Source organism: Pongo abelii, chromosome 20, assembly GCF_028885655.2.
Source record: "Pongo abelii isolate AG06213 chromosome 20, NHGRI_mPonAbe1-v2.0_pri, whole genome shotgun sequence".
In the NCBI taxonomy this organism is placed as follows: Eukaryota; Metazoa; Chordata; class Mammalia; order Primates; family Hominidae; genus Pongo; species Pongo abelii.
The window spans coordinates 308,967-334,290 of NC_072005.2; the positions used below are offsets into that span (position 1 = coordinate 308,967).

Genomic DNA, 25,324 nt, shown 5'->3' on the forward strand with positions numbered 1-25,324 from the left:
ATCCAAAGACTGAGCGTGGGGCTGGGCGCGGTGGCTCACGTTTGTAATCCCAGCACTTTGGGAGGCCGAGGGGGGCGGATCAGGAGGTCAGGAGTCGGAGACCACGGTGAAACCCCCTCTATACTAAAAATACAAAAAATTAGCCGGGCATGGTGGCGGGCGCCTGTAGTCCCAGCTACTCGGGAGGCTGAGGCAGGAGAATTGCTTGAACCCAGGAGGTGAAGCTTGCAGTGAGCCAAGATCGCGCCACTGCACTCCAGCCTGGGTGACAGAGCGAGACTCCGTCTCGAAAAAAAAAAGACTGAGCGTGGAACAAAGACAGGGCTTGACATTGAAGCGTGCAGCGGCGCGAAACTTGGAGGGTGGGAAAGTGAGTTTACAGACGCAGGACAGAGGCAGTTAATTGTACAGTGACAGGTTTCGTAACCTCAGCTGAGCTTGTGAGCTTGCGGCCGCATTGAGAAAGAACAGGAGCTTACAAAACTCGCAGAGTATTTTACGGGGAGCGGCAAACGGAAGGAGGAATCTGGTTCTTCTTATCTTTGCACTGGGGGAGTGCTGGGAGGGTGTCTGGACTGCATTCCTTGGGGCTCTGGCTTTTTAAATAGTGTTATCAAGGCTTTGCCAGGACCTTGCCTGTTGCTGGCTTTGGGGCGAGTCAGCTTTACACAAAAAAGTTATTTTCCCTTTCTTCAATTTCCGCTTTATTCCCCCCTTTGATGCTTTTTATAAATAAGGTTTAATAGAAAGCATCACTATTTTTTATTTAGTTCTACAGGGGGAAGTAGCTCTTTTCCTGGCAGGGGTGGACACATAGTTATTGGATTAGTTGGCTGGTACTCTGCCTGTCCACACGAGCTTCTCTGGCTTTGTCAATATTCTTGACAAGGAGAGGTAAGAGACGAGAGTATGAGGCAGACTCCCAGTATGGCCAGAACTACTCCTAGTAAGGTTTTAAATTCTCCGAGGGACGAAAACCAACCACCGGTGGGGGGAACCTGGAGACCATTCCGGTTTCCAGGTTTGTGCTGGAACATGAGCTAAGTCTCGTATTCTCACAATTAATTCCATGACGTCCTCCTCATTGTCATCGATCTTTAGGCAACAATTAGTTAAATTAAACTCTCCGCATATCCTTCCTTCTAACATGGATAGCGAGAGCTGCAAGAACAAAGGAAAGAGTAGCATGTTTGTACCTAGGATGGACAAGAGACGTTTGCCCAGAGGAGGGGGTTGAGCAAAGCGACAGGTTAATAGTAAAACAATTAAGATGACAAGGAAAATTACTGGGCTTAAGATTTCTAACTACATTACTTCCTTGATGAAGCTTCGGCTGTGCGTGGACTGGTCAGCTTCCGGAGTGACCAGAGCAGGGCTGTGGTCACTTTCACTGGCACCTGGGTCCTGTCGTAGGATCAGCCAGTTTGGATGGTCTGGGTCTTGCTGGCTGGTCCACTTGTCCTGGGCTACTGGTTTCAGCCGACTGTGGACGATGGAAGGCACAGTTCCTGCAACATTAACAGCAGTGGGAGTGGACAGGATCACAGTCTAGGGCCCATCCCATCTGGGTTCCATTTCTTTTTTTTTTTTTTTGAGACGAAGTCTCACTCTTGTCCCCCAGGCTGGAGTGCAGTGGCACAATCTCGGGTCACTGCAACCTCCGCCTCCCAAGTTCAAGCGATTCTCCTGCCTCAGCCTCCTGAATAGCTGGGATGACAGGTGCCCACCACCACGCCCGGCTAATTTTGTATTTTTAGTAGAGACGGGGTTTCTCCATGTTGGTCAGGCTGGTCTCAAACTCCCGACCTCAGGTGATCCGCCCGCCTCAGCCTCCCAAAGTGCTGGGATTACAGTCGTGAGCCACCGCGCCCGGCCGATCTTCTTTCAATATACTTTCCAGTTTCTTGGGCAAACTAAGCTTTCTCGTTTGGAGAATAATGTGGGACCTCTGGGAGGGGAGGCTGTGGGAGGAGAGGCATAGCCAGGGCTTCCTCTTGGGCATGTGGTGTCCTTATTACTGCCCGTTTTGCCTCCTCGTCTGCCTTTCTGTTTCCTTTGGCCTCCAGTGTCCCTGCCTTTTGTGCGCTCTGCAACGCAGAACAGCTATTGTCTTTGGGGCCCACACTGCGTCCTGGAGCTGTAAAATTTCTTTTTTTTTTTTAAGACGGAGTTTCGCTCTTGTTGCCCAGGCTGGAGTGCAATGGCGCGATCTTGGCTCACCGCAACCTCCTCCTCCCAGGTTCAAGCAATTCTCCTGCCTCAGCCTCCCTAGTAGCTGGGATTACAGGCACCTGCCACCACGCCTGGCTAATTTTGTATTTTTAGTAGAGATGGGGTTTCTCCATGTTGGTCAGGCTGGTCTGGATCTCCTGATCTCAGGTGATCCGCCCGCCTCAGCCTCCCAAAGTGCTGGGATTACAGGCATGAGCCACCACGCCCAGCCTAGGAGCTGTAAAATTTCTTCTTTATATTTTATTTCTTTGCCCCCAGCAGTTAAGAGTTCTCTTTCTTGGCTGGGCGTGGTGGCTCACGCCTGTAATCCCAGCACTTTGGGAGGCAGAGGTGGGCGGATCACCTGAGGTCAAGGCATCAAGACCCGCCTGGCCAACATGGTGAAACCCCATCTCTACTAAAATCCCAGCACTTCGGGAGGCCGAAGCGGGCGGATCACGAGGTCAGGAGTTCGAGACCAGCCTGACCATGGTGAAACCCTGTGCCTACTAAAAGTACAAAAATTAGCTGGGCGTGGTGGCACGTGCCTGTAGTCCTAGCTACTCAGGAGGCTGAGGCAGTACAATCGCTTGAACCTGGCAGGTAGAGGTGGCAGTAAGCCAAGATCGCACCATTGCACTCCTGCCTGAGCAAAAGAGTGAGACTCCATCTCAAAAAAGAAAAAAAAAGTTCCTCTATGGGACGGTCTTTCCAATTTTCTATCTTTTGTAATTTATTTGTAATGTCCGGCCAACTATTGGTGACAAAGTGGAGCTTTCACATCCTTTGTCCCAGTGGCTCCTCTATGTCTAAACCTGCATATTTTCTTTTCTTTTTCTTTTTTTCCCTCAAGACAGAGTTTCGCTCTTATTGCCCAGGCTGGAGTGCAGTGGTGTGATATCAGCTCACTGCAACCTCCGCCTCCCGGGTGCAAGTGATTCTCCTGCCTCAGCCTCCCGAGTAGCTGGGATTACAGGTGTCCACCACTACGCCCGGCTAATTTTGTATTCTTAGTAGGGATGGGGTTTCACCATGTTGGTTCAAGTTGGTCTTGAACTCCTGACCTCAGGTGATTCGCCCGCCTCAGCCTCCCAAAGTGCTGGGATTACGGGCATGAGCCGGCAGCTGCATATTTTCTTATCTGTTTATTAAGTCTCTTTAAGAATTCCATGGGCCTGGCCAGGCACAGTGGCTCACACCTGTAATCCCAGCATTTTGGGAGGCCGACGCGGGCAGATCACAAGGTCAGGAGATCGAGACCATCTTGGCCAACATGGTGAAACCCTGTCTCCACTAAAATACAAAAAATTAGCGGGGCATGGTGGCGGGCGCCTGTAATCCCAGCTACTTGGAAGGCTGAGGCAGGAGAATCGCTTGAACCCGGGAGGCGGAGGTTGCAGCGAGCTGAGATCGCGCCACCGTACTCCAGCCTGGGCGACAGAGCAAGACTCTGTTTCAAAAAAAAAAAAAAAAAACTCCATGGGTCCTTCATGTTTCCCCTGTTGTACGTTAAATGCTCGGGAAGTATTTTGGGTTTGCAGATCTGATTCCTGAATCCTTTTAATTATCCCAACTCCAAGATCGCTCATGTTTTCTCGGTGGGTCACACTGTCATCCCACCGAGGGTCTTGGGCCGGGAATTTACGCTCCGCTGAAAGGACGTTCTGACCAGGGGGGTGTTCACGCTCCCAGACTAACATAGGGGCCTGCGAATCATGGTTCTCTCTTCTCCTGAGACGAGAGTACTGAGGATAGACATTAATTCAGCCCAAGTGTACAGCTGTGGCCCCAGAAATTGGTCAGTTTGATCCGCGACTCCAAAAGGGTCATCTAACAGTGGTTTGAGTTCTTTTTTTTAGATTTCTAACCTCTGAACTGGTTAAAGGAAGTGGGCACTTACGAAGTCAATATCCCTTCCTCCCAGTGGTCCTTCCCTTAAGGGGAAAAGGGCTGAGGCAGGCCTTTTTGAAGAGGAGGCAAAAGGAAAGTTCTGTGGCTTTTTTTTGGTTTTTTTTTTGAGACGGAGTCTCGCTCTTGTTGCCCAGGCTGGAGTGCAGTGGCGCGATCTCCGCTCACTTCAACTTCCACCTCCCGGGTTCAAGACATTCCCTGCCTCGGCCTCCCGAGTAGCTGAGTAGCTGGAATTACAGGCGCCCGCCACCACGCCCGGCTAATTTTCGTATTTTTAGTAGAGACGAGGTTTCATCATCGTGGCCAGGCTGGTCCTGAACTCCTGGCCTCGTGATCCACCCGCCTCTGCCTCCCAAAGTCCTGGGATTACAGGCGTGAGCCACCGCGCCCGGCCGAAAGTTTCGAATATCCCTTTGGCATTGTTCTATTTCCCGTCAGAGCTTTCCGGAGGAAGGGGCATGTTCTAGTGGCTGTCCAGCGGGGATGTGGGTGGCAAGGTCCAGGTGGTTCTATAGGGGAGGGGCGGAGGGGGTGGGGGGAGGGGCGGAGGGTGGGGGGGAGGGGCGAGGGGTGGGGGGAGGGGCGAGGGGTGGGGGGGAGGGGCGGAGGGGTGGGGGGGGAGAGATTGAGGGGTGGGGGGAAGGGACGGAGGGGTGGGCGGGGAGAGATTGAGGGGTGGGTGGGGAGAGATTGAGGGGTGGGGGGAAGGGACGGAGGGGTGGGCGGGGAGAGATTGAGGGGTGGGTGGGGAGGGGCGGAGGGGTGGGTGGGGGAGGGGCGGAGGGGGTGGGTGGGGAGGGGCGGAGGGGTGGGTGGGGGAGGGGCGGAGGGGGTGGGTGGGGAGGGGTGGGGGGGCGGAGGGGTGGGTGGGGGAGGGACGGAGGGGTGGGTGGGGAGAGATTGAGGGGTGGGTGGGGAGGGGCGGAGGGGTGGGTGGGGAGAGATTGAGGGGTGGGTGGGGAGGGGCGGAGGGGTGGGTGGGGAGGGGCGGAGGGGTGGGGGGCAGGGACGGAGGGGTGGGGGGGAGAGATTGAGGGGTGGGTGGGGAGGGGCGGAGGGGTGGGTGGGGAGGGGCGGAGTGGTGGGTGGGGAGGGGCGGAGTGGTGGGTGGGGGAAGGTTGTCTAGAGGATCCCACGCTTCTTTAGATATGGCGCGTCTCTACTAAAAATACAAAAATTAGCTGTGGCAGCGGGCGCCTGTAATCCCAGCTACTCAGGAGGCTGAGGCAGGAGAATCGCTTGAACCCGGGAGGCGGAGGTTGCAGAGAGTCGAGATCGCGCCACTGCACTCCAGCCTGGGTGACACAGCGAGACTCCAACACAAAAAAAAAATTAAAAAAAAAAGATACGGGGCGTCTCATTCATTCACAGTCACATGCAAAAACAAGTTCCTCTTCAAAGCTTTGGCTTGTTCAGCGCCCTCGTTCTTTGTTCCCTACTTCCGAGGCCAACCTGACTTCCTCACCCTCTGGGCCTCCCCGTCTGAGCCTCAGTGAACAAGTTTCCCGCCGGTCCTGATCTGCAGAGATGGCACCTGCCACCCACTCTGCACGTCCCCCTCCCGTCGCCACGGGCTCTTGCCGCCGGTGGAGCCACATTCCTGCCCCTTTCCAGTTAGCCCTTCGCGTTCGGCTTCGTCTGCGGTCCTCCTGCACTGCGACCCCGAGTTTAACTTCCAACACACACTTTCCACCTCCAAGAGACGCCCCCACCTTTGTCGCCCCAATAGCGACTTTTCTCACCGTGGTCGCCGCGGAACTTCAAGGGTCCTTCTTACCCGCGTTGCTGAGAGTCCGGGTTTACGCGTCACCTCGGGCGGGACCCGATCCTCCGCTCCTGAGGCTCCCACAATGAAGCAGTCGGACGCGTCTCCCCAAGAAAGGTAACCGCCAGCCTCGCCTGAAAGAGAATGGGATCCAAATGGGATATTTGGGGGCGGCGAGCCGGTTCCGCAAAGAGAAACCAGCACTTAGAAAATTTCTCAGCGAGACCACTTTGCTTGTACAGAAGGGAGCTGCCTGCGTGGGATGCAATCGCCAGAGCACACGGGACAAAGGAAGGAAGGGAGCTTCTGTTCCTCTGTCCTTCCCGTTGGGTGGGGTTGGACGCCCACAATCTAAGCTGATCCCGGTTGGCTAAAACTTAAACTTTTTTTAAACAGGGTAAACGCGCCACCTGCGAGGAAAGAAGAGGGGGGGCGGGGAAGAAGGGGGTAAGGTTGATTTACAACTTTAGACCTGGAAGTTGAGTTTCTGAAGAGGAACTTAGTTGTCCCAACCAAATAGTGCACAGGACGTTTATACTAAGAAATTATTCATTTTCTGAGATCCAGATTCAAGTGCCCTTTAAGTATTTTTATTTGGGCGGAGGAGGTCACTTCCTCCCACCTAATTTATTAATATGTTCATATATATATATATGTACATTTTTAAAGACAGAGATGTGGGTCTCGCCAAGTTGCCGCGTCTGGTCTCGAGCTCCCGGGCTCAAGCGATCCTCCCGCCTCGACCTCCCAAGGCTCTGGGATGACAGACGTGAGCCACAGCGGCCGGCCTGTGTTTAACTCAGATAAAATCTGGGTAACACACTTTCAACGCTTCAGCCCCCTCGGGCGCACCGCTCTGCGCTCATTGCAACTTTGAAAGCAGGAAGGAAGCAATGCGCAGGCTCCAGCCGCGTCCCCGCGGGCCGCACTCCCGTTTCCTAGCAACGCCGGGTCACGTGCGCCGCCGCCCGGCTTCCGTAGTGTGAGCCTGCCGGAGCCAGCGCGTACGTGCGTGCGTGTGCGCGCGTGCGCAGGCGGGGCGACCGGCGTCCCCGGCTCTCGCCCCGCCCCCGAGACGGCGCCGTGCGTGCGCGCGCCCGGTCCGCGCCTCCGCCGGCTTTTATAGCGGCCGCGGGCGGCGGCGGCGGCAGCAGCGGTTGGAGGTTGCAGGGCCGGCGAGGAGGAGAAGTCATGGCGGCTGCGCTGTTCGTGCTGCTGGGATTCGCGCTGCTGGGCGCCCACGGAGCCTCCGGGGCTGGTGAGGAGCGGGTCGGGGGCGGGGGTGCGGTCCTGCAGGGGCCGGGAATGGAGGCCGCGGTGCGGACCCGAAGCCGACGGGAGCCTGGGGCCTCGGCGCAGGGCGGCCTGGGGTGCGAAAGGCCGGCCCCGGGGGCTTCCCGCGCCAGCATGGAGCTTTGGGGTGGAGTCCCAGGGTTTGAGGGGGGACTGGAGGTCCCTCCCGGCGCGGCCTGCCGGGCTCCCCCGGGCGCCCGGGCCTCTGTGTGTGGGCGTGAAGCCCCCTGCTTGGGGGCGGGAGCCAGGGGGTCCTGGCCAGTCCGGTCTTGGTCAGGGGAGGTGGGCGTCTTGCTTTTCGGTGGCCTGGGGTTGGGGGTTCCCCGGCGGAGGTTGAGGATCTCGCCTGATCCCTGGGTGAGGGCGTCTGCGAAGGCGGTTGGAGGTGGCCCTCCCGCCCGTCCCACCGGCCAGGAGAAGGGAGACCCAAAGCCTGGGTTAGCGTCCCCTTTGGCCTGGAGCCAGGGATCAGGGGCTGGCTGGTGCCTGCCCAAGCTGTCCTGCTGGGGCTGGACTCCGCAGGACCTGGGGAAAGCGGCCTGGGGGTGGAATCTGGAGACGGGTCCACCCTGCCTGCGAGTGTTAGGGTCAGAGACCCCACCCTGAGACTCTGCGGCCCCCGCAAGGGCCCGTGCCGCCTGGAGCGATCATCTTGGCGCTCTCTTCTGGAAAAGGGGCTTTTGTCCTCCAAGAGCACATGGAGGCTCTGAGTGGGTCAGCCCTCCGGATCGGGAAGGGATTACCGTTCTTCGCGGGATTTAGCCCTGGCGTCTTGCCTCGGGTGTGCACCTGCCCCCGGGTGTTCTCCCAGACTCTTAAGCCCTCGCAGGCTCCCTCGAGGAGCCCTGCGTGGAAGGGAAGGCGGAATCTCCCTCTGATTCTGCCTGGTTTCACGACACAGAATGAGGTGGTCTCTGAACGCCCCTCCTCCTTTACAGGCGAGGAAACAGCCCTGTGGGAAGTCGAGGTTCCAAGGTCACAGTGAGGGGCCCTGGCCACCCGATTCAGCGCAGGAAATAGTGAGAAAGTCGTTTTTAGCCGACTCTGACCCGCATTCGGTTTCCAGTGCTGTCTTAGGAGGGCCGTGTGTTGAGGGTGGGCAAACGTGGTTTGGAGAGTGCATTTGGGAAATGGATTGAGGTCTGTTTTTCCGGGAGAAAAGCATGACGTCCTTTCTTGCTTGATAGAAAATTTCTTCCTTTGTTGAGACCCCCATTTGGTTCCGGGTTAAAGATTTATAGTGAGGCCGGGCGTGGTGGCTCACACCTGTAATCCCAGCACTTTGGGAGGCTGAGGCGGGTGGATCACCTGAGGTCAGGAGTTCAAGACCAGCCTGGCCAACATGGTGAAACCGCATCTCTACTAAAAGTACAAAAATTAGCTGGGCGTGTTGGCGCATGCCTGTAATCCCAGCCACTCAGGAAGCTGAGGCAAGAGAATCGCTTGAACCCGGGAGGTGAAGGTTGCAGTGAGCCGATATCGTGCCACTGCACTCCAGCCTGGGTAACAGTGAGACTCTGTCTTAAAAAAAAAAAAAAAAAAAAGAGGCCGGGCGCGGTGGCTCACGCCTGTAATCCCAGCACTTTGGGAGGCCGAGGCAGGCAGATCATGAGGTCAAGAGATCAAGATCATCCTGGCTAACACAGTGAAACCCCGTCTCTACTAAAAATACAAAAAATTAGCCGGGCGTGGTGGCGGGCGCCTGTAGTCCCAGCTACTAGGGAGGCTGAGGCAGGAGAATGGTGTGAACCAGGGAGGCGGAGCTTGCAGTGAGCCGAGATGGCGCCACTGCACTCTAGGCTGGGGGACAGAGCGAGACTCCGTCTCAAAAAAAACAAAAAGAAAAATTTATCGTGACCGATGTCTTGGGAACAAGGTGCAGAGCTGGAGGGTCTGGGCTCCTGAAGGGTCAAGAGCAAGGGCTTCGAGCCTCTGTCCTGGGCATTGAGCCGTAGGGGGCCTTGGGCAGAGGCTGGGGAGGGGGCTTCTTCCAGAGGCTTTGCCAGCTAACTCCTGACCTACGTCTGAGATTTCGTCTTCCTGGTAACCAAAGTGGCCCTTTATCGAATGTCTCCTGGGCAAGGGCCTGGCCCCAGCACTGCGGCCAGCTGTCTGGAGAGACACAGATAGGGGCCTACGGGCGAGGTGAGCGCGAAAGATAAGCCGCCGCCCCAGCCCTGTGGAAACAGCCTCGGTGGCCGGGGCCAGCCAGGCTTGACTGGGTTTCAAGCACAGCACGAGGTTCCCACATTGAGCTAATTTGGACAGCCAAGTGGGTGAAAGACCTTTGGTCTCTCCCTGCAGAGTAGGGTGGTTCACGGTTTTGTTCCTCTTGTGCAGGAGACTGAGAAGGGTTTCTCCTCAGCAGAAAGCTTAGCCTGGGGCTTACTGGCCAGAGCTGCATGCAGCCTGGGAAGCAGGTGGAGTCTGCAGTGCTGGCAGCGCTGCTGTGCAGCCGTGTAGCTGTGTGTGTGTGCGTGTGTGTGTGTGGTGAGAAGTGGGTCTGTGTGCATGTGTGTGTGTGGTGAGAAGTGGGTCCATGTCCGTGGAGCGTGTCTGTGCTTTTAACAAACCCCACTTTTGCTGGGGACTGACTTGTGAAGACCACAAGGTCTGGGCAACACAGCCTTGTCCTGTGTGGGGTGGACACTGCTGTTTGCTCTGTGAATTCGTGACTGTGTTTGCCTCTCCTGAAACTTGCTTCAGGGGCGTCTGCGGGTTGGTGGGGCACGGGCGGGTGGGGTGAGTGCCCAAGGTTGGCCGTCCACGTCTCCTGTGGGCTTGTCAGGGACCAGAGGGCCGGGGTGTGCTAGCTGGGTCCCAAGGGTGGAGGGCTTCACCCCTGAGCCTCAGCTGAGAGGAGTGAGAGTGCCTGGCTGCGGCTGGTGGGGTGGGTGGGGGCGGTGCCCAAGGATGCTTCCCAGAGCTGTTCTCGCTGGCTGCTGTCTGAGCACTGGGGTGGGTGGGGAGGAGGGCCGGTGGGGGCGGGCAGCCTTATCCTGCGGGGCTGCTCGTGTACAAGTACCACGCGGCCTGCCTGGCCCTGAGCCCTGGGCAAGGAGGCGGTGGCTGTTTTTAGATGAAGGTGACTTTACTTGAGAACATGGGTTACGGCTCATATGGCCAGAATCGAATTCTAATCTTTCTGGGGCTGTGGCCGAGGGTCAGGCGCCGCCCCTCCTCCTGGTGCTCGTGGGTGGAGGCTCCTGGTGCGGCGGGCGAGATGGGGTGGCCCGTGGGGTGGGGGGCTCTGCATTGCCCCCGAGGAGCCTCTGTGGAGGCTTTCTCTTCCGGACGCCCCCCCCCCAGTGACATGTCAATACACAGACACCAGCATCATCAGCATCTGGAGGGACACAAGGGTTGTCCTGTCCAAAGCCTTTTGATCCCTTTGGGAGTGATGCCGCCCGCTGAGAAGGTGGCGGACCCAGCGGGAGCACCGGGACCGGTGCAGGTGGTGCCTGGGAGCCTGGGACTCCCGGGAAGGTGGGGGGGGGGCAGCTTGGCTGCGGGCCCCGCCTGGTCCTCCTCTCTGCCCTGTGCGCCCTGCCCTGCCTGGAGGTGGAGTGTGGCGACTCAGGGGCCAGCCCTCTCCTAGCACCCCTGGGTGAGGAGGATGTGGAGCACAGCCCTGCAGGGCTGGAGGATGAGGAGAGGGGCTGCTGCGGGGCAGGAAGGAGCTTGCCAGCTGGGCCGCCTCTGGCTGTGCTTCCTGCCCTGACTCACCTCGCCCAGCTCAGCACGTAGCTGCCAGTGTTGCAGTCTGGGAAATCTTAACTCCCAAGAAATGTAGGTTACCAGGAGGAGATCCCTTTGTGAAAATAGCACTGCCAGCCAGGCGCGGTGGCTCACACCTGTAATCCCAGCACTTTGGGAGGCCCAGGAGGGTGGATCACGAGGTCAGGGGTTCAATACCAGCTTGGCCAAAATGGTGAAACCCCATCTCTACTAAAAATACAAAACATTAGCTGAGTGTGGTGGCACACACCTGTAATCCCAGCTACTTGGGAGGCTGAGGCAGGAGAATCGCTTGAACCCGGGAGGCAGAGGTTGCAGTGAGCTGAGATTGCACCACTGCGCAACAGAGTGAGACTCTGTCTCAAAAAAAAAAAGAAGAGGAGAAAGAAAATGGCGCTGCCAAAACTTGTCAACTGTGCCTGCCGAGAGCTCACCTGAGGTGCTCAGACGTGAACATTCCTGTCCCTGTAGCCTTGGGGGCCGTTACCTGTGTACTGCTGGGCAGCCTCGGAGCCGTGCGCATGCGTGTGTACGTGTTGTGTGTGTTTGCAGATGTGTGTCCTTGTGTACGTGTGTGTTGTAGCGGTGCCTGGGGAGCCTGACCTCAGATGTGTGTCCTTGTGTGCGTGTGTGTTGTAGCGGTGCCTGGGGAGCCTGACCTCAGAAGGTGCTGTGGGGAGGGCTGCAAGGTCCTGGCGGGAGGAGACACTCCCCATGCTTCCCCTTGGGCTGGGCTGTTCCTGGCAGGCGGGTGCCAGGCACAGTGTGAGGTTCTGTGTGGATTCTGCTGTGCTCCTTGGCAGCTCCGGGGGCCTTCCCTTGCATTTCGAAGGAAGGGGAGGCGTGTAGCTGGAGGTGAGAGGCCCTGAGGCCCTGCCAGGCTCCCAGCTTCCCAAATCCGCCTCTCTCTGGGTCGCCGCCTTCAGAGATTGCTGAGGACACGAGCTTTCCACCCACAGGCCGGCCTAACGGAGCCGGGCTGGGGCTCCTGGACAGAGGCCGCCTGCCCCTTTGGGCTTTGGGGTTTGTTTTTCTCAGCAGCTCGCCCGGGTCTCTGGGGTCAGGGTATCGGGCAGAAGGCAGAGGACACTGCCCTTGGGACCTGAGCTCTGGGCAGCCCTCGGGGCTCAGGACTCTTGGCTGCTCTGCCCAGTTTCATGTGTTTTGTGTTTTGAAACCATGTGTGGTCCCACAGTTGTGCCCTCAAGCTGCCATGGCTGCCGTGAGGTAGGAGTGGACGGGACGCCCACGGTGGCCCACACCGTCTTTGCCATGCCATGCTCTTTCCAGCCGGGCCCCATCACTCTCCCACAAGCTGAAAGGAAGTGGCTTCTCCACCAGCCCTGGCTGGGAGTCCTGTGGGCGAGGCCTTCCCCAGGAGCTGCCCTCCCAAATCCCCCGGGTACTAACAAGACCCCACGCGCCCTCTCCCCGCAGCCGGCTTTGTCCAGGCGCCACTGTCCCAGCAGAGGTGGGTGGGGGGCAGTGTGGAGCTGCACTGCAAGGCCGTGGGCAGCCCGGTGCCCGAGATCCAGTGGTGGTTTGAAGGGCAGGGTCCCAACGACACCTGCTCCCAGCTCTGGGACGGCGCCCGGCTGGACCGTGTCCACATCCACGCCACCTACCACCAGCACGCGGCCAGCACCATCTCCATCGACACGCTCGCGGAGGAGGACACAGGCACTTACGAGTGCCGGGCCAGCAACGACCCGGACCGCAACCACCTGACCCGGGCGCCCAGGGTCAAGTGGGTCCGCGCGCAGGCAGTCGTGCTAGTCCTGGAACGTGAGTGGCGGGCACCTCCCTCCCCGCCTCCCTCAGTTTCCCTCCTGTGCCGCTCGCCTCCTGATTCCTGCTCAGTAGAACCCAGACGCCTCCTCCCCTCTCCGTCCCACTGTGCCCCGTTGGGCCCACCGCCTGGACAGAGGGGCCCGGACCTGAAGGGGGTGGGCTCGCCGCCTGACCACCAGCGCTGGGCGGCCTGGCTCAGGGTGGGCAGGGCTCTGCCCTCCAGCAGGTGGGTCCTCGTCCTCCCCTCGACCCTCGTGCCATCTGTTCCGCCGTTCCTTTCTGCTTCCCCGGGTGTCTGCCCGGCTCCCTCCCTGAGCGTCCATACTGCAAGCCTGAGGGGCCCTCCAAGCTCAGCCCAGGCTTGCAGGTCTCAGAACCTTCTGTGTCCTTCTCAGCATCTCGTTCTAAGGGATTTTCAAATTTCAGTTCCTAGCGGGAATATTGTAAACTAACCAAGAACCAAGACATTTGTTTGGTTGGGGATTGGCAGAAGAACCGGGGTGCTCCCAGCACTGCTGGAGTGCCGTCAGCCTGGGGCCGGGGAGTGTGGGGCCACCTGAGTGCCTCCTAGAGGAGGGCACGGGAGCCTTGGCCAGGGGGTGCTGTGGCTTTTTTTTTTTTTCCTGGAGATGGAGTCTTGCTGTGCCCAGGTGGAGTGTGGTGGCACGACCTCGGCTCACTGCAACTTCCGCCTCCTGGGTTCAAGCTATTCTCCTGCCTCAGCCTGCTGAGTAGCTGGGATTACAGGCATGAGCCAACATGCCCAGCTAATTTTTTGTATTTTTAGTAGAGATGGGGTTTCACCGTGTTAGCCAGGATGGTCTCGATTTCCTGACGTCGAGATCCACCCGCCTCGGCCTCCCAAAGTGCTGGGATTACAGGCGTGAGCCACCGCACCCAGCCGGGTACATTTTTAGAAATGAATTTCCGGTTTGTGCTGAGGCTGCTGCAAGAGCTTGATGCCCTGGTCCCTGCTCAGGGACGTGGGTGGGTGCCTTGTCTGTCCCCACACCCCGGTGTGCCAGGCGGGGCCTGTAGGTCTGTCCCCCCCACACCCATCACCAGGTGGGGCCTGTAGGTTCCCAGCGCCTTAGCCCAGGGCCCGCCAGCTGCCAGCGAAGGGTGCCTTCCCGAAGGGGCCTCCTCAGCAGGCGCTGGGCTCTTCCCTTCCCGAAGGGGCCTCAGCAGGCGCTGGGCTCTTCCCTTCCTGGAGGTGTGGCCACAAGTTCCCCTTGGGCCTCCGGTCCTCGGGGTGTAAGGGCCACGGTGTATTTTTGGGATGAAAACCAGTCCTTCCCAGGGAGGAGCCACAGGTTCCTGGGGGCCAGGCAGGCAGCGCGGGCCGTGCTCCTCCACTCTGCTGACCGCGTCTCGCCGGACCTTGCAGCCGGCACAGTCTCCACTTCCATAGAAAACACTGGCTCCAAGACACTCCTCACCTGCTTCTTGAATGACAGCACCACAGAGGTCACCGGGCACCGCTGGCTGAAAGGGGGCGTGGTGCTGAAGGAGGACATGCTGCCCGACCGGAAAACGGACTTCGAGTGAGTACCTGACGCGATGCCGCCACCTGCGCCTTCTCACAGCTCTCTTGCAGCCAACGGCCTGTGGTCTGTGAGAACAAAAGACTGGTCGGCAGCCTTGATCCAGGCGGAAGTTACGGACCAGCTCTGCGCAGACCCCCAGAGGGAAACCCCAGGGAGGGGTCTGAGGGGCGTCCTTGTGAGCCAGGTGGCTCCAGCAGCCCTGACAGGAGTCCCTGTTGCTCCTCACTAGGTCCTGGGCACGAAAGGGCGCCACACTGCCAGGTCCCGGGCACGCATGCAGACCTCCCAGGCTCTGTGCTCTTGGCACAAGAGGGCACCACACTGAGGCCTGCCCTGCTCGGACCCCAGACGCCGTCATGGCCGGAGCTTTGTCATAACTGGGGCTGGGACGCCCCTGGGAGCACAGAGCCTTTTGTTTTCAGGCTGACTGGGAAGACGGTCACAGGGTGTGGGGTGCAGAGCAGGGACCAGAGGTGTGGGGTTCATCGGTTGGAGAGAGGGGGTCTGTTTGTTGGTTCTCTCACTTGTGGGGTCTTGCCAGCCTGGCTCTGTCCTTGGGGCTGCACGGGGACACCAGGAGTTCTTTTGAGGTTCAGACTTGACTGGGACAGTTTTGCTTTTTCACTGTGCTGTGGTTGGGCCTCTGGAGAACCCTGGGTCCTTGGAGGTGTCCTGCAGTGCCGGTACCCGGCTCACCTGCCTGCTGTGGTTGCAGGGTGGACTCGGACGACCACTGGGAAGAGTACTCCTGCGTCTTCCTCCCCGAGCCCACGGGCAGGGCCGACTTCCAGCTCCACGGTGAGTCCTGCAGCCAGGGGTACCGGGCACCACTGACTGTCGGAGAAGCATCCGGCACATCCCAGAGCCCTGGCCCCCTGCTCCCTGGAGGGGAACAGCCCTCCTGCGGGAGGCGGGGGAGGGGGGCGGGCCTGCAGTTCCAGGCTCCTCTCTCTCACCCCCGTCAGGGCCTCCCAGAGTGAAGGCTGTGAAGTCGTCAGAACACATCAACGAGGGGGAGACGGCCGTGTTGGCCTGCAAGTCAGAGTCCGTGCCCCCCGTCACCGACTGGGTCTGGTACAAGATCACTGACTCTGGGGACCAGGTGAGAAGCCAAGGAGGCTGGGGGTCCCAGACTCAGCCCTCAGGACTGGGTGAGGGGCCTAGACTGGGGGTCCCGGACTCAGCCCCTGTCTTTGGTCCCCCTAGGTCATTATGAACGGCTCCGAGAGCAGGTTCTTCGTGAGTTCCTCGCAGGGCCGGTCAGAGCTACACATTGAGAACCTGAACATGGAGGCCGACCCCGGCCAGTACAGGTGCAACGGCACCAGCTCCGAGGGCACCGACCAGGCCGTCATCACGCTCCGTGTGCGCAGCCACCTGGCTGCCCTCTGGCCCTTCCTGGGCATCGTGGCTGAGGTGCTGGTGCTGGTCACCATCATCTTTATCTACGAGAAGCGCCGGAAGCCCGAGGACGTCCTGGATGGTGAGCCGTCTGCCCTCCTGCCCACACGCCCTGCTGTCGGGGTGGCCCGGGGGCACTCCTGGTCCGTCCCTGCCAGCCCCACCGCTGACCCAGAGCTTGGAACTGAGGAGCCCCAGGCAGGGAGTTGATGGGACCCTGAAAGAAAGTGTGGGATGGAGGGTCCAGCCCCGGGCAGCTGCGGCTCAGTGGGCAGTGGGACCCGGGAGGAGGAGGAGGAGGCGGCAGCTCCGCCCCACAGCCTCACCCGGCCCGCCCTTCCTCCTCAATTGGCTGCAAGCTGGTGTCCTCCACGGTAAGCTGGCCCTTGCTGCTCTGCCCGACCTCGTGGCAGCTGCAAAGAGCCCAGGGCCGTGGCACCAGGAAGTCCTGGCCTCTGCATGATCGGGCTCGGGAACCTGAGGTCAGCCATGCTGGGCTCTGGCAGCCCCTGCCTGCCACCCCCGCGGGGCTCTTCTGCCCCTTGGGCTGTGTGTGCTGGGGTGAGGCCTGTGTGGGGCCTGTGGTGGCGGCTCCTGGAAAACGCTGTGGGGCAGGGGTGAGGCCCACGAGGCCGTGGGGACAGCTCACCATGGGGAGCACACCCGCAGGTGGGGAGGGCTGCCTTTCCCCACAGCACTCAGAAGATGCACGTGGCTGGGGCTGATGAGCTGCCCCGAGCCACCCCTGGGGGTCACCGAGGGCAGGGCTAGCAGCACAGATGCCCCTGCTCGGGGCCTGAGTGGGGCCAGCGCTGACGGGCTGTCGTCTCGTCCTCTTTTTCATGGTGGCGGTCCTCCTTCAGATGACGACGCCGGCTCTGCACCCCTGTGAGTCCCAGCTGTGGGGGTCGGGGGTCCCAAGGAACTGCCTGCTGCCCTGGGCCTTTAAACACAAAGGCGGAGCCCCCGGGCTTCAGTATTCGGGGGTCCTGGGGGCCGGGGTGGGCAGGGGTGACTTGGAGAGGGTGACTTGTGGGGGACACCTTCTCACCCGGCCCCTCGTGCCCCAGGAAGAGCAGCGGGCAGCACCAGAACGACAAAGACAAGAACGTCCGCCAGAGGAACTCCTCCTGAGCCAGGTGCAGTGGGCGGGTGGGCGGGAACTCCTAGCCAGGTGTGGTGGGCTCCCGGGTCCCGCCTGTGGGTCGCTGGGAGGTGGGTCCGGTCTGAGCGCCCCTCCCTGTCCGCAGGTGGCCCGAGGACGCTCCCTGCTCCGTGTCTGCGCCGCCGCCGGAGTCCACTCCCAGTGATTGCAAGATTCCAAGTTCTCGCCTCTTAAAGAAAACCCACCCCGTAGATTCCCATCACACGCTTTCTTCTTTTTTAAAAAAGTTGGGTTTTCTCCATTCAGGATTCTGTTCCTTAGGTTTTTTCCTTCTGAAGTGTTTCACGAGAGCCCGGGAGCTGCTGCACCGCGGCCCCGTCCGTGGTTTTCAGCCTCTGGGTCTGAGTCATGGCAGGGCGGGCGGTGCAGCCTTCCCCACTGGCCGGAGTCAGTGCCAGGTCCCTGCCCTTTGCGGAAGGTCACAGGTCACATGAGGGGCCCCGCGTCCTGCCTGTCTGAAGCCAATGCTGTCTGGTTGCGCTATTTTTGCGCTTTTATGTTTAATTTTATGAAGGCCACAGGTCTGTGTTTGACTCAGCCTCAGGGACGACTTTGACCTCTTGGCCACAGAGGACTCACCTGCCCACACCGAGGGCGACCCCGTCACGGCCTCAAGTAACTCCCAAGCCTCCTTCTTGTCTGTGCATCCGGGGGCAGCTCTGGAGGGGGTTTGCTGGGGAACTGGCGCCGCCTCCGGGACTCCAGAACCGCAGAAGCCCTCCCCAGCTCACCCCTGGAGGATGGCTGGCTCTCCACAGCACCAGGGCTCACGTGGGAACCCCTCTCCCACCCACCACCACAATAAAGATCGCCCCCATCCCCACCCTCACCCTCTCCTGGCTCCTGTCTGTGCCTGACGGGGTTGGGTCTTCCGAGAGCAGGTGCACCCTGGGCTCTGGTGGCCACAGCAGGGGTGCGTCCAGTACTGGGATTTTGCGTGCAAGGATGGGTCTGCTGAGACCGCAGTGGGTGTCGGGTGGCTGGGGGCATGGGCTGGACAGGACCTGAGGCTGTCAGCTGGACTGGGAACTTGGAAGGTGGCTGGGACCGATCCCGTGCCTCAGAGCCACACAGAAGAGGGTGAGCACTGACCTGAGCCATCTCAGCCTGTTACTCCTCTCGGCATGTTTTGGGCCTGACAGAGGTTGAGGCTTTCTGCTGCCTGCCCCCACCCTCCTGGGTGGGCTGCTTGGGCAAGGTTCTGGAGTGGTCCTGGCAGCTCTTGGAGAGTGGGTGCGTGAAGCTGGTGCCTGGAGGCTGAGGGATGCCCAGCCCCTGCCTGTCCAGCACACGGAACAGACATGGTTGCAGGGCTGGAGAGCTTGGGGGACCAGGAGCTTAGAGCGTGGAGGTCGCAAGTTGCAGGACTGGTAACTGGGTCTGGAGGGAGGTTTGCAGCGTAACTGGGTCTGGAGGGAGGTTTGCAGTGGCTGTGTCAGCCCTGCATGCCAAGTGCGGCACTGGGCCTTGTGCTGGTCTGAGCGGGGGTCTCAGGGTGGAGGTAAGCAAAAGAGGCTTAGTGGGGGCTTAGGGATCCTGGGTGGGTTCCTAGAGAAGCCAGGAACCGGGAAGATGGGAAGGCAGTGTGTTCCCATGTTGGGCAAATACATTTTAATGTCACAGAAGCCAAGAAAGGGCTCGTGATCTCTGGCCTCACAGGGCTGTGCAAAGGGGGAGTTGAACAACAGTGATGGGCCCCGGGCGGCAGCTTCTCCCGGCGCTGATCCTGCTGGGCCAGCAGTGGACTTGCAGGGCCCACATCCGGAGCTGGCCACTGGTCCTCGTGCCGCACAGCCTCGGAGGATCTGAGGCCGGCTCAGGGTCCCTGGCAGCGACCGCCCTGCCAGGTGGGAGCTGCTGGGTTCCACAGCTGGGCCCTCCCTGCCGGCTGCCACCAGGCGGCGCTGCACGCCCATGCTGAGTGGGGCTGGCCCGTGTGGCAGACCCTGGAGCCCCTCTGCCCGAACAGCCTGACGGCCCCTCCTCGGCTGAGAACGCAGAGTCCCAGGCATCACTCACTAAACGTGTGCTCAGTGACCTGTGAATAGGGCTGCCACGTCTGCATTCAGACTGATGAGGAACCTGTGGTATACCTGGGCAGGTGGGGGGACAGGAGCTGGAGGGTGTGCGTGGGCAACAGGCAGAAGGGTCCAGTGGGATGGAGGCTGCCAACAGGACGATGGGGAAAGGGTGCGTTGGGGGCATCGCCGGTCACACGGCCCAGGTGGGCCCCAGCTCAGGTCTCCCCCCACCTCCCCGCTTGGGCTCTGTCCATCTTTCTGCCGCACCCCCAGCCCCAGGTGTGGGCCCACCGTGCCTGTGGACACCTCGTGCTCTGTACTGGGTGGGAGGTGTGGGAGTTACAGGTCAGGGCAGCTTCAGGAGACGGGCGGGTTTCCTGGGGTGCTGACTGGCAGATGGGGGGCCTGGGTCCGTGCAGGGTCGTCCGCCCGAGAAAGCAGCCCCTCACTCCTGGGCACTAACTTTGTCTTTTTTATTTGTACACAGAAATGTAAACCTGATTCGCAAAAATATAACCACTCAGCATGTAGCTTTGTACATCTGCCCTCAGCATTTAGTGTCCTTGTTCATCCAACAAACATTTAATGAGCACTGGGGTACGCAGTGGTGGGCGTCCAACCCGTCACTAGGGTACGCAGCCCTGTGCCTGGCGTGGGGTGCGGAGGTGGATGTCTGCCCCGTCGGTGGGTGCCCAGCGTGGGGTGCAGCAGTGGATGTCCACCCCGTCGGTGGGTGCCCACCGTGGGGTGCGGAGGTGGATGCCCAGCCCGATGTCCACCCTGTCCCTGGGTGCTCTTGGCGGCAACTCACTGAAGCCTGCTTCGGTTTCCCCAGAGGTGAGATGGGGAAGTCACCACTGCCAGGTCATGAGATGAGATTAGATCATCCTTGTCAAGTGTCAGGAAAAGGCCTCAGGGCTCCCCTGGGAACCTTGGAGTCTCAGGAGTCCCAGCTCCCGGTGGACAGGGGTAGGGTTGGGGCGGCCAGAGGAACAAGAGTTCATTCATGGGCTGGACCCCACCGCGGCCCTGCAGCTGGGCTGCCTATTCCTGTCCTGGGCAAATTGGTCTCTCCTCCCTCTTACCCCCACCCCAATGGGAGCCCACAAGGACAGCGCCTGCCGGGCAACAAGGGTCCCAGCCCCTGCCCCATCCCCTCCACTCTGGGCTGTGGCTCTAAGCAGCACGTCCCACTCTAGGGGCTCAGGGCAGGGACAGTGACACATCCAAGGTCCCACCGTGGAGGGCAGAGCCGAAGGAGTGAGGAGCTGCTGAGATGGAACTGGCCCCTGCGGAAAGACTTTGGTCTTCCCCATATTTTTCACCAGGCTCCTGGGGCAAGGCGAGCCCAGCAGGGAGAAGGAAACTTGTGTGAATCCCAGGCCAGCAAGACTGAGGGCCCCGCTCTCATCGCTGTAGACACGGAGGCCTGGGGCAGGGCCCTCAGGGCTGTGCTCCTGCAGAGATGGAGCTTGCGTGTGTGGCTGAGACTGGGATGCCACCCCCTTTCCTAAGCCTCTGTTTCCTCCGCTGTAAACGCAGGTCCAGGCCTGCCGTGCACAGCTCATCTCTTTAATTTTTTTTTTCAAGACAAGGGTCTCATTCTGTCACCCAGGCTGGTGTGCGGTGGTGTTGATCTCGGCTCGCTGCAGCCTCAACCTCCTGGGCTCAAGTGATCCTCCCACCTCAGCCTCTCAAGAACCTGGGACCACAGATGACACGCACCCCTCCACCTGGCTCGTTTACTACTTATTGAGTCAAACTGCAGATTTTCCAGGCGGGCTCAGTGCCTGCCCTGGCCTGATTTTGTCTTCCTGGTCTTAAACTGCTTTTCACTCCAAAGGCCCCAAAATTGTATAAGCTTTCAGGGCATGCGACCTGGACCTGTCCTGACTAAGTGGGAAATGTAGGTCCGAGGTTGGTAAATCCGGTAAACAATGCGGAGAGAGGCTGCAGGGGGCGGGGAGGTGGGGAAGACCCTGGGGAGGGAATGGCAGGGCCTGGGGAGGTTCAGCGAGGAGGGGTCTGGGAGTCCGGGATCCAGGGACCCAGGCACACAAAGGCCAGACTCGGGCGGAGGAGTACAAACTGCAGGAGGGATCCGGACCTTCTTCCAAAGGCACTGGGAGCCGTGTGTGGTTTTAGGCCACAGACCAATGTGACTGACTGAGGGGCCAGGCCCCGGATCTCCAAGCTCCCTACACAAGCCAGGCACGGTCCCACCTCAGGGCCTTCGTACAGGCTATGCTGCCTGCCCAGAGCTTCCTGCAGCTTCCCGGGCCGCGCCCCTTCCTTCAGGCCTTCTCCCAGCACCTGGCCCCCTCCCCACCCCGAGTGTTTGGACAATGCTGGCCACCTTCTGCTGGACGGTATCTTACTCGCTACTCATAAGGCTGACTGCAATAACCAGCTTTCCCCCCTGGCTGGCTCTCTGAGTACTAGGCCTGGAGTAGGTGCTTGATAAGTTTTTTTTTTTTGAGACAGACTCTCGCTGTGTCACCCAGGCTGGAGAGCAGTGGTGCCATCTTGACTCGCAGCACCTCCCAGGTTCAAGTGATTCTCCTGCCTCATCCTCCTGAGTAGCTGAGATTACAGGCATGCGCCACCACGTCCGGCTAATTTTTATATTTTTATTAGAAACAGGGTTTTGCTGTGTTGGCCACGATGGTCTCGAACTCCTGACCTCAACTGATCTGCCCGCCTCGGCCTCCCAAAGTGCTGGGATTACAGGCGGGAGCCACCGCGCCCGGCTAACTTTTTTTTTTTTTTTTTTTCCTGAGACGGAGTCTTGCTCTATCACCAAGCGCTGGAGTGCAATGGTGTGATCTCAGCTCACTGCAACGTCCGCCTCCTGGGTTCAAGCGACTCTCCTGCCTCAGCCTGCCAAGTAGCTGGGATTACAGGCGCCCGCCACCACGCCTGGCTAATATTTGTATTTTTAGTAGAGATGGGGTTTCACCATGTTGGCCAGGCTGGTCTCAATTTTTAAATATTTTTAAAATTAAAATAAATGAGCATGGCCGGGGGGTGGCTCACACTTGTAATTCCAGCACTTTGGGAGGCCGAGGCGGATGGGTCACCTGAGGTCAGGAGTTCGAGACCAGCCTGGCCCAACATGGCGAAACCCTATCTCTACTAAAAATGCAATAATTAGCCGGGCGTGGTGGCGGGCGCCTGTAATCCCAGCTACTCTGGAGGCTGAAGCAGGAGAATCGCTTAAACCCGGGAGGCGGAGGTTGCAGTGAGCCGAGGTCATGTCACTGCACTCCAGCCTGGGCAGTGACAGAGTGAGACTCCAACTCAAAAATAAATAAATAAATAAATAAATAATAAACAGATAAATGCAGAGTACTCCAGCCTGGGCAAGGGGTCAGAGTGAGTGTGCTGAGGCCAGGGAGGGTCCCCGTGCACACTGACAGGCACTGGCCTGGGTAAGCCTGTGGGTTGCGGAGCCGTCGCCAGGATCTGGTGACAAGGACCCCGAGCCGACCTCCCTTGTGACTTGCAGGTTCTGCCGGCGCCTGCAGGAGGCGTCTTTCTGCTTCTCCCACTGCCAGGCATGGGCGGTTCTCGTGCGGTGCGGGTCCCACCTCCTCCCTGCTCCCAGCCGCGAGCCCCGGGGCTCTGGCGACCTGCCCGGCCTGACATCTTCCCAGGGTGAACATAAAAGAACCCGCTTCAGCTGGAGCACGCATCTGCCTCGGGGCGGGCCGCAGCCTGGCACTGCCAACTGTGCCGCCCGCCCAGCCTCTCCCGCACCACCTTGGGACGAACAGCTGTCCTGCCCGCCTATGCGGAGGTGGCTGGCGGGGCCGGCGTGGGGGCGCAGGGATCCCCAGGGTGTGGGGCAGCCAGGCCGGGGCGAGAGACACGGTCGGGCTCAGCCCATCCACTGTCAGCCGGGCACATGCTGGCCCTCCCTCAAGTACCACTGAGTGCCTCCTGTGTGTAGGAAGAGGGCCATCTCCGCCCCGGTGGCCTCGAGGTGCAGATGGGCAGGGGGCACCCGGCACACGGGGCATCGTGGCTGACAGGACGTCAGGCCAGGTGCCAGGAGGGTCCCAGGAGGGCCTCCTGCCTCCAGGTGGGGATGTTCAGCCTCCACTTCTTCGTGTGTGACTGTCTGTCTCCTCTCTCTCACTTGCCAACTTCCTCACCTGCCCTCTCCCGGCTGTCTGGTGGGCTGGGTGGCTAGGGACAGAGGCCTCATGTCGCCTGGCACCAAGCAGCCCCCACGCCCAGCCGGCTTCGGCCCAGAAGCAGAGCCTTGGGAAGCACCTGTCTCAGAGCTGGGGACTGGTGGCACTGGGGGCACAGCTGCACCCGGAGTCCGAGGGGTTGGGGAAAGGAGGCAACCCCGGGGCAAGGGGCTCTGGTACCTGTGCGAAGGCGCTAGTGGGCTCTGGGTCTCCCTGTGACCCCAATCTAAAGCCCACCAGACCTAGAGGGGCCCCCCGCCCGCACTGCTCCCCAGGGCACTGTTTGAGGGGTGGGTGGGAACCCCACACCCTTGGGTGGCTCTTCCAGTTTTCCTTGTCTGGCTGGGCTTGGCCTCAGTTTCCTCAAATGCAGACCAGGGAGAGGAGTGCCTGAGTCTCCCAGAACGGCCCCCAAGCCGGCCTGCCCCTCCCCACGCACTCAAGGGTTTCTGTCCGGGGCCCACAGGCGACCCAGCAAGGGCTCCTGTGGCCTTTAGAAACACCCTTTCGTCGTGGAAGTCTTCAAACCTACAGAAAGCAAGGAGGCGCTGGCCGTGGAGGCCTCCCGTCTCCCAGGTCCGCGTCCACCCTCCCCGCGCCGGTGACCTCCGGACAGAGGTGGAAGCCGCGGCGCGGGAGAGGCGGCTCCGGCCGGGCAGCGGGGCCTGGTGACCTTGGGCGCGTCCTTACACGTCGCGGGCCTCAGTTTCCCCTCCTGGGGAGAGGGCCGCGTGACCTTGGGGCGCCCCCGACCCCGCGGCCCGAGTTTCCCGGCGCCGAGCGGAGGCGGCGCGCGGGGGGGGAGGGGGCGCAGCCGAGGCGGGTCTCCCGCCCCCGCCCCTCCCCCGCCGCGAGCTCCGCCCCCCGCGGCTCCGCCCCGCCCCGCCCCCGCCTCCCCCCTCCCTCGGGCTCCGGCCGGCGGCGGCGGCGGCGGCTCCGCTCCGCACTGCCCGGCGCCGCCTCGCCATGGACGCGCGCGGGGGCGGCGGGCGGCCCGGGGAGAGCCCGGGCGCGACCCCCGCGCCGGGGCCGCCGCCGCCGCCGCCGCCCGCGCCCCCCCAACAGCAGCCGCCGCCGCCGCCGCCGCCCGCGCCCCCCCCGGGCCCCGGGCCCGCGCCCCCCCAGCAGCCGCCCCGGGCCGAGGCGTTGCCCCCGGAGGCGGCGGATGAGGGCGGCCCGCGGGGCCGGCTCCGCAGCCGCGACAGCTCGTGCGGCCGCCCCGGCACCCCGGGCGCGGCGAGCACGGCCAAGGGCAGCCCGAACGGCGAGTGCGGGCGCGGCGAGCCGCAGTGCAGCCCCGCGGGGCCCGAGGGCCCGGTGCGGGGGCCCAAGGTGTCGTTCTCGTGCCGCGGGGCGGCCTCGGGGCCCGCGCCGGGGCCGGGGCCGGCGGAGGAGGCGGGCAGCGAGGAGGCGGGCCCGGCAGGGGAGCCGCGCGGCAGCCAGGCCAGCTTCATGCAGCGCCAGTTCGGCGCGCTCCTGCAGCCGGGCGTCAACAAGTTCTCGCTGCGGATGTTCGGCAGCCAGAAGGCCGTGGAGCGCGAGCAGGAGCGCGTCAAGTCGGCGGGGGCCTGGATCATCCACCCGTACAGCGACTTCAGGTACCGCCTCCGGGAGGGCTGGTCGGCGCGAGGGGGCCCGGGGAGCCGGGCGCGCGGGGGCCGTCCTTGGAGCGCCTGGGGAGGGCGGGGCGGCGCGCCCGGCCGATGACCTCGGGGCTCCTCGGTGACCTCGGGCGTGTCTGGGACCCGCCCCGGAGTGACCCCGGCGCGCGAGGCTCCGCCTCTGGGGGGCTCCCCGGGTGACCCCGGAGCTCCCCCCTCCCACGCACCCTGACATCCTCCGCCCTACGGCGCGGCGGGTGGGGTGGGCCGCGGGGCCAGGGTCTGAGCGCAGAGGGGCGGAGAGGACGAATAGAGGGGAACGTGGGCCCCAGAGAGGCGGCGGAGCGGGAGGGAGGAGGAACGAAGGGCGCCCGGGAAGGACGCGCCCGAGGGAGGCCGGGGGAGAGGGGGTTAAGCGGCTCCCACGGCGTCCACCCGCGCCCCGCCTGCGAGGAGGCGCGCCCGGGGCCGCGGGCCTGGAAAGCGTGCGGGTCCCCAAGCTATGTCTCCGGGATCCGCTCCACCCGAGCCGCGGGCGGTGCGCGCATGTGGCGGTGGGTGTGTAGACGCCGCTGTGGATCCAGCCGGCTAATGCGTGGAAGGCTCGGAGCAGGGCCGGCGCGGGGCCACCGCCACCGATGTTTGCGGTCCTGGTTCCTGGGCTGTGCGTGCTGTGGCCGG

At 61.3% G+C, this 25,324-nt stretch overlaps 2 protein-coding genes and 1 long non-coding RNA gene across 7 annotated transcripts in view; 2 read left to right on the forward strand and 1 right to left on the reverse strand.

The window, feature by feature from the left end:
• Nucleotides 1-262: 262 nt before the first annotated feature.
• LOC112130078 (uncharacterized) lies at nucleotides 263-6,671 on the reverse strand. 4 transcript variants are annotated; one of them, XR_010138382.1, is made up of 4 exons: nucleotides 6,547-6,671; nucleotides 5,900-6,021; nucleotides 1,315-1,508; nucleotides 263-1,161 (listed from the first exon to the last, which is right to left on the reverse strand). It is a non-coding gene; the product is annotated as an uncharacterized LOC112130078 (long non-coding RNA). The 4 variants fall into 4 exon arrangements; XR_008516149.2 differs by lacking the exon at nucleotides 263-1,161 and having other exon boundaries at nucleotides 1,293-1,508; XR_008516150.2 differs by lacking the exon at nucleotides 263-1,161 and having other exon boundaries at nucleotides 1,293-1,508; nucleotides 5,865-6,021.
• A 94-nt stretch (nucleotides 6,672-6,765) lies between these two features.
• BSG (basigin (Ok blood group)) lies at nucleotides 6,766-17,651 on the forward strand. The gene is made up of 8 exons (XM_024236777.3): nucleotides 6,766-7,145; nucleotides 14,097-14,253; nucleotides 14,972-15,054; nucleotides 15,222-15,358; nucleotides 15,463-15,739; nucleotides 16,521-16,545; nucleotides 16,728-16,796; nucleotides 16,908-17,651. The coding sequence occupies exons 1-7, from the start codon at nucleotides 7,079-7,081 to the stop codon at nucleotides 16,789-16,791; spliced, it is 810 nt and encodes a 269-aa protein (XP_024092545.1). The 5' UTR covers nucleotides 6,766-7,078; the 3' UTR covers nucleotides 16,792-16,796; nucleotides 16,908-17,651.
• Nucleotides 17,652-23,943: 6,292 nt separating this feature from the next.
• HCN2 (hyperpolarization activated cyclic nucleotide gated potassium and sodium channel 2) overlaps nucleotides 23,944-25,324 on the forward strand; it is a 32,446-nt gene continuing 31,065 nt past the window's right edge. The window contains exon 1 of one of the 2 annotated variants that reach the window (XM_024236780.3): nucleotides 23,944-24,640. In XM_024236780.3, coding sequence (XP_024092548.2) covers nucleotides 24,009-24,640 — 632 coding nt within the window. In that variant the 5' untranslated portion in view covers nucleotides 23,944-24,008. The remainder of the gene's footprint in view (nucleotides 24,641-25,324) is intronic. The other variant, XM_063719234.1, reaches the window with a different exon arrangement.